The sequence below is a fragment of the Homarus americanus genome, unplaced genomic scaffold (genome assembly GCF_018991925.1).
Source record: "Homarus americanus isolate GMGI-L3 unplaced genomic scaffold, GMGI_Hamer_2.0 scaffold32583, whole genome shotgun sequence".
Taxonomy (NCBI): Eukaryota; Metazoa; Arthropoda; class Malacostraca; order Decapoda; family Nephropidae; genus Homarus; species Homarus americanus.
This window is the reverse complement of record NW_024713129.1, coordinates 4,493,136-4,500,569: the sequence shown is the minus strand read 5'-3', so window position 1 is coordinate 4,500,569 and position 7,434 is coordinate 4,493,136. Positions and strand designations below refer to the sequence as shown.

The 7,434-nt window shown below is 37.1% G+C and overlaps 1 protein-coding gene across 1 annotated transcript; it reads right to left on the bottom strand.

The window, feature by feature from the left end:
- Positions 1 to 2,743: 2,743 nt before the first annotated feature.
- Positions 2,744 to 4,015, bottom strand: LOC121865972 (tigger transposable element-derived protein 1-like). Its single transcript, XM_042365543.1, has one exon. The coding sequence runs from the start codon at positions 4,013 to 4,015 to the stop codon at positions 2,744 to 2,746; it is 1,272 nt and encodes a 423-aa protein (XP_042221477.1).
- Between the last annotated feature and the right edge of the window lie 3,419 nt (positions 4,016 to 7,434).

The window sequence follows — 7,434 nt, the reverse complement described above, 5'->3', positions numbered from 1 at the left end:
AAGATTTGATTTCAATGGTAAACTATGGTATTTGTGCTCATTTTTAACAAAAGAAAGTTTTAGACTTCAAGTCCAGGACTGCGATGCCCTCTTTGCATGATTTAGTGAAGGCTGTGCTTTGCATTTATGACTAGGATATATAGACAATGGATTATGAGTGGAGAAACCTTGATTCCACTTCTTTTCCACCAGAACTGAGAGACGATAAATGTGGGATTGTAGAATTTTATGTGAATTTATAACAAATGACCAATAATGAGGGATCACATCAACTTAAAAGTTTTTTCCACATTTGCATTGCAGGTTTTGTCACTACCAACATATAACGCAGATGCAGAAAGGTTATTCTCCAGATTTACTTTAATGAAAACAGATGCTTAATATTACCATCCATCAATGCCTTAATTTCAGCCTCTGAAGCTGTAAAATCCAAAGGTTGCTGTGGGAAGTTTACCACATCTCAAGTAATGATAAATAGTTTACAAACGTAATACACAAGTGAAGATGATAGTGTGTTTTGAAGGTGTTTGGTTTTTAGGGATAATTGGTGGTGATGAATGGTGTTTTGCTTGTATAATGCATTTCTTGTTTATAAAGTAAATATCAGACTTAGCAACCTCTGTTCTGTTACCAACTAACATGAATATTTAATGGCTGTATCGTGTAGTGAGGCATATCACATTGGATGTAATATACACCTGCTATAACACAATAAATTTGTTGCACCAACTTTCCATTCTCTTTACAGGCATCCTCCGCGTACGGAAGGGTTCCGTCCCTGGAAAATTGACCGTATCGCGAAATTCCGTAACGCGAAACCTATTTTCCCATTGACTTCCAATATAAAACTGGAGATGCGTTCCTACGGAATTTTTTTAGGCCCCAAAAATGTAATTCAAGCACTTTTATGAATGAAAATAAACATTTATAAACACATACAATACAGTACATTAAATAATTCATGATATACATGTAATATGAAGAGAAATACAGTTGGAATAAACAAAAATACAGTGAACCCTCACTTTACGCGGTTAATTCAACCCACAGGGTACCGCGGAAAGTGAGAAACGCGTAAAGTGAACAACATAACATATGGGATTAAATGAAATAGAGACCGGCTGACCCCCAAACTCCACTTTTTCCGACACAATACCTATGTTCTAGTAAAAATAACATCTTAATTTTATGATGGTACATGCACACAATTAATACTTAAGAGAAATAGAGAAATACAGTCGCCAAGTTAATGTCCATCAAATAATGGACTCAACTCCTTCCCTCTTCTCACACTACACTCACTGGCTCTTCCCTCTCTGAGAAATTTTGGGGGGAAAACCACTAGATTTTATGGTATAGTAATAAATAATACCTCAAACTAAAGTTAGGATAATATAATTGACATTGTAAGACCAGGAATATTTTGAATATAAATGTCATATATTTTGCACAAAACATAACATATTTACTCAGAGTAAACAAAATACTTACATTAGATCTAAAATTTGTATGTCTAATGCAAAATCTATGATGTTTATATTCAAAATGATCACCAAATTGTAAGAATTCCAGCAATGTAAATTATATTCTGGCCGGGTAATTTGTATGAATTTTATGAGCTAAAACAAATATCTTCAGTTAATAAAAAAAAAAATATTCTTCACGACACTATCTGTCAATCAAAGTACCCGACCTTGCCTCCCCCCCTCTTCCAACCGCGCCAGATGGTCGGTCCCTCCCTCCCCCCCACCCCCAACCAACCCTCCCTACCAGATAAATTTGTGGGAGAAACCAGAATATTTACCTTTTTAGTAATAAATAATACCTCAGACTAAAGTTAGGATAATATAATTGACATTGCTGGATTTTTTGTAAGACCAGGAATATTTTGAATATAAATGTCATATATTTTGCACAAAAGATAACATATTTACTCAGAGTAAACAAAATACTTACATTAGATCTAAAATTTGTATGTCTAATGCAAAATCTATGATGTTTATATTCAAAATGATCATCAAATTGTAAGAATTCCAGCAATGTAAATTATATTCTGGCCCGGTAATTGTATGAATTTTATGAGCTAAACCAAATATCTTCAATAAATAAACAAAATATACTTACCGAAATACTATCTGTCAATCAAAATATCCAACCTCCCCCCCTCTTCCCACCTGCTCCGTGGGTCCCTCCCTCCCTCCCTACCCCTCACCCCCACCTTCCCTCCCTACCAGAGAAATGATTGGGTTATAACAGTATATTTACATTTTTAGTAATAAATAATACCTCAGACTAAAGTTAGGATAATATAATTGACATTGCTGGATTCCTTGCAAGACCAGGAATATTTTGAATATACACTTCATACATTTTGCACAAAAGATAACATATTTGCTCTGAGTGAACAAAATACTTGCATTAGATCTAAAATTTGTATGTCTAATGCAAAATCTATGATGCTTATATTCAAAATGATCATCAAATTGTAAGAATTCCAGCAATGTAAATTATATTCTGGCCGGATAATTTGTATGAATTTTATGAGCTAAATAAAGAAATTATACTTCACCCGCGTAAAGGGGTACACTCACCACGGAAGGCTCACATTCCGGTTTCGGCAGGGTACCGCGTAAACGTGGAAACGCGGAATGTGGGACTGCGTAAAGCGAGGGTTGACTGTATTGTACTGTACTTACCACAAAAGATGTTGACTGCTGCGTGAGGATTGGTGGTGCAAAGGAAGTTATTTGGAGGGAGAGGGAGAGGCAATACTCTCTTCTGCCCTGCCCTGTAAATCATCATCTGCTTTCACCTTTTCTCTGAGGATGAATAACTCATCCAAAGTTGTTTGATGTTTACGGCGCACCTTCTCCTTGTACAGCTCAGTGTAGGAACTGAGAGCATTGTTAACTGCTCTTGCAATCTTGATGTTCCTTTCACGGTTGGGGTCGTTATCAGCAAAGATTTGCAGACCTTCCTGTATTAGTGCAAATGCTTTAGACATATCCTTTGTTGTCAACTGAAGTGGGGTGGGTGGAGATTCTATATCCTCTTCTTGTCCTGCAGCTTGCTCTTGTTCCAGCATCATCAGATCTTCATTAGTCAAATCTTCTCTATGGGACTCTAGCAACTCAACCACATCATTTTCTATGACTCCTTCAAAGCCTACATTATTTGCAAGTGTTACAATGTCTTGTTGAACTTGCTGAAGACTTTCAGCTTGTGAAAAACCATGAAATTCATGGACACACTCTGGCCATATGTTTTTCCATGAATCATTTATAGCTGAGGTTTTCACTTCATCCCATGACTCGGCTATATTATCCACAGCATCCAAGATGTTGAACTTTTTCCGGAAGTCCCTAATTGTAGGTTTATCCTCCCCATCAATTACTTTTATGAGCAGCAAAAAAGTTTTCCTAAGATAATATGCCTTAAAGTTAGCTATCACACCTTGATCCATTGGCTGGAGCAAGGAAGTTGTGTACTTGGGGATGTACTCCACTCTCACATTATCAGAAAGATCATTTAAATTTACTGGGTGGCTTGGTGCATTGTCTAAGAGGAGCAATGCTTTATTAGATATGTTACGCCTGGCATTATATCTTTCTACAGCAGGGCAAAAATAGTTAGTGAACCAGTCTTGGAAAAGGGTTACAGTCATCCACGCCTTCTTATTGGAACGCCAAATCACAGGTAGATTAGACTTGGCATAGCCCTTGAGAGCCCTTGGATTTTCTGAGTGATACACAAGTAGGGGCTTTAATTTCATGTCACCTGAAGCACTTCCTCCTAGAAGAAGTGTTAAACGATCTTTGGATGCTTTAAAGCCTGGTGCTGATTTTTCTTCAGTGGAAATAAAAGTTCTAGCAGGCATGCGCTTCCAGAAAAGCCCAGTTTCATCAACATTGTACACTTGTTCTGGTGTGTAACCTCCTTCATCAATAATTTTCTTCAGCTCAGCAGGATATTTATTAGCAGAATCTGTATCAGCACTGGCAGCTTCACTGCTCATTTTTATGTTGTGTAAATTAAGGCACTTCTTAAACCTTTCAAACCAGCCTTTACTAGCCAGAAAAGGTTTAACCTCAGAAGATGCACCTTCCTCTTCCTACAAATTATTATATAAACTTATGGCTTTCTGTTGAATAACCATAGTGTTTAGTGGCACATTGCATTTAGTCTGATCTTCAATCCAGACACTCAGGAGTCGTTCCATATTTAGCATCACATCACTTCAATGAAAATACAAGGTTCGAGCAGTTAATGGAGTAGCAGCTTGAGCACTTGACCTAATTTTGTCCTTTTTATCACGGATTGTTCCCACTGTTGAAGTAGCAAGACCTAATGTTTTTGCAATCTGGCTAAGTTTTTCTCCAGCATCAAACCTTCTTAAAACGTCAAGTTTAATATCCAATGTAATGCCTTTGCGGCTTCTTTTTGCACTACTGCGGTCACTTCCACTTGATGACCTCTTTCCAGTCATCTTGAATAAGAGTAATGCACTGTACTGTACTTACTGTATGTTTGTAAAAGTTAAATCCAACTGCTGGGGCGAGAAACATGCGCGCACACTGGGTGTAAACAATGGACTGACTCCGTGTGGCGACGCCACGCTTGGCGGTAGCAAACACCAAGAAATCCACACCAAACAAATTATCATTTTTAACAAAAAAATTTAATTTTATATAGTGATTTTTTTTTTTTAATTGTTAAAATTTACCCCAATTTCTGTAAGGGCGGATTTACGGGCCGTAACGCGAAATTATTGGTCATAATTTACAAATTCCGTAAGAGCGAAATTCCGTAACCCGGGCTCCCGTAACGTGGGGGATGCCTGTCTATCATCACCCATAGAAAATGTGTATTTTTAACGTCATGCATGAGTGTGGAATAGCGCCAACACTGATTAGGCATATTGCCTCAGTGTCGAATGACTCCCTAAGCAGTGAAGTGCTCGCAACTCAGCCTAGCACACCACCCTCACTGTATTCTGACTGAAGCTACACTTTCCTGCTGTTTTTACAGAAGAAGACATGTCGAAGGCTTCAAAGAAGGTTTAACATAGGCGTCAGCATAGAATTTGGCAAACTGGTGATGAAGCTGGCTGTACTGCCAGCATACCAAGACCTCACCCTCAACGATGGTGATCTCACCACCTGACACAACTGCTCCTATACCTTCAACAACACCTGCTGTTACTGCTATGTACACAATAACACAAAGCAAATACACAAGTCAACAACTGTTTGCTGGCAAGTTTCCACCGGTACATGTGGTAGATGATGACATGATTAGTGATTATCGTCATGAAGTCCGAGATACTGAACCTCCTGTCCCGCATAACACAGTTAAAAATCAGATAAATCCATAAAAAATTAGTTGAGCCTCCAAGAATAAATAGCGGACAAACCCCTTAACCTCTTTTATCCCTGTATTATGGGTTTTTCCCATACTCTTTTGGTGTAACTAGTTTTTCCCTAAGTAATATGAGTTGTACTGTACAGCCAATGTGGCTTTTGGTTTTGACTAGTTTAAACTGGTTTAGACTTATTTTGGATTTTAAATGCAACATATGGACAAAACATACTGAACAAGGAAAAGCCAGAAAGCATCAAGATCATCATTCTATACCATTAGCCTGAGGAATATGAAACAAATATAAATGCTGTGTGAGGGTTTATCACGGTGTAAAGCAAGCAGTAACACACACATCAAGACAAAAATAACCGGGACATATAAATATAATTCTTTAATACTGTATAAAATGAGAAAAATCTTGCTAATCTTGTACCATTTGATAGAGGTATAAACACCAGTTGCAAGAAATGTCTTAACATTAACATTATATTGTATGAAGAGTAAGACTAGTAACATTAAAATGTTTAACAACATAAAAGAATGATAAAAATAAATACTTAAAATACTCAATATACAACCTTCTTGTAGCTAGTAAACCACATCCTACCTTCACTTGCACTTTCTTACATCCACACTTTCTTACATTGTATGACTATACCCTTTGGGCTGCTCCAGCACCTATATCTACTGGCAGAATATTTTATTAACATTGCTGTTACATTGTATTATCATCATTACCAGGTATTTTTATTATTATTATTATTTTTATTTATTTAATTTTTTTGGCAGGGGAATCTCCCCTTATGTACATAATATGATAAGTGACTTTGTTGTATTAAAATAAAAAACAAATACAGTACTGTACAGTAATTCCTCGCCAAGGGAGAGTTCTTGATCGTAACCCCTGCGGCTGGTGAGAGATTACTGTACAGTATTTCGTGCTGATGTTCCTTTAAACATCCTGGTGGGAAGTTAATAATTATATACCGGTATATAAAATGACTGCTGATCTCTAAAAAGTATTAATTTAATAATGCAATTTTGACATTCTGGGAAATTGAAATGATTGGTGAACGAAAGAACCAGAAGGTAATACATAGGTATATGAGGGATGGCAAGATAGCCGACATATTAAGATTGTATCCACTTTTTTGCACCTAGTAACTATATCAGTTCTCATGTACAGAACCAAATACGCAATGTGCTTGAATACCTCCCACGTAAATGTGAATAACAAAGTGTGAGGCCAGACATACTGCCTCACACGCCTGTTCTCACGCATTTGTGAATAAGTTACCCTTTATGTATAGAACTAAACAAATAAAGTAAATGAAATACTGTGTAACTTTCAGTGCCATAATATCCTGACAACCGGGGTTAATTATCATGACCCTTTGTAAACCCTACTCTGTAATCCTTTTGCGCTACCGCTCACAGGATGAGTGTGGGGTGCACAATAAAGTAGCCGCTGCAAGCGGCAAAATCAAGGTATATGAGCTACCACAAGAAACAGGATTTTTGTACACGAGTACAATATATAAACGTCAACAATAATACCAATGACAATGGTAATTTTATTATTTATACTACCAAAGTATCAAAGTATTGGCTTTATAAAAATTTATCTTTAAAAATGACGGACGGTGAAGAATATTGCCATAAAAAGAGATATTTGTTGCCTAATGTTGAAAGTTATCCTACAGAATACAGTAAACCCTCACTTTACGCGGTTAATGTAACCCGGAGGGTACCGCAGAAAGTGAGAAACGCGTAAAGTGAATAACATAACATATGGGATTAATTGAAATGGAGTCCGGGCCGATCCCCAAACTCCACTTTTTGACGACACACAACTATGTTGTAGTAAAAATATTATCTTAACTTTATGATGGCATGCACACACAATTAATAATTAAGAGAAATATCAATAATATTAGGTTTTTTAACACTTACATTAGTAGAAAAAATGGCTGGGCACACGGGGATGGGCGGTTGGTTCCGAGGCAGAGGGCAGATTATTGGCCCTCACCTGTGTCACTTGTATCAATTGTATCACTATCCACCACAGAGGCT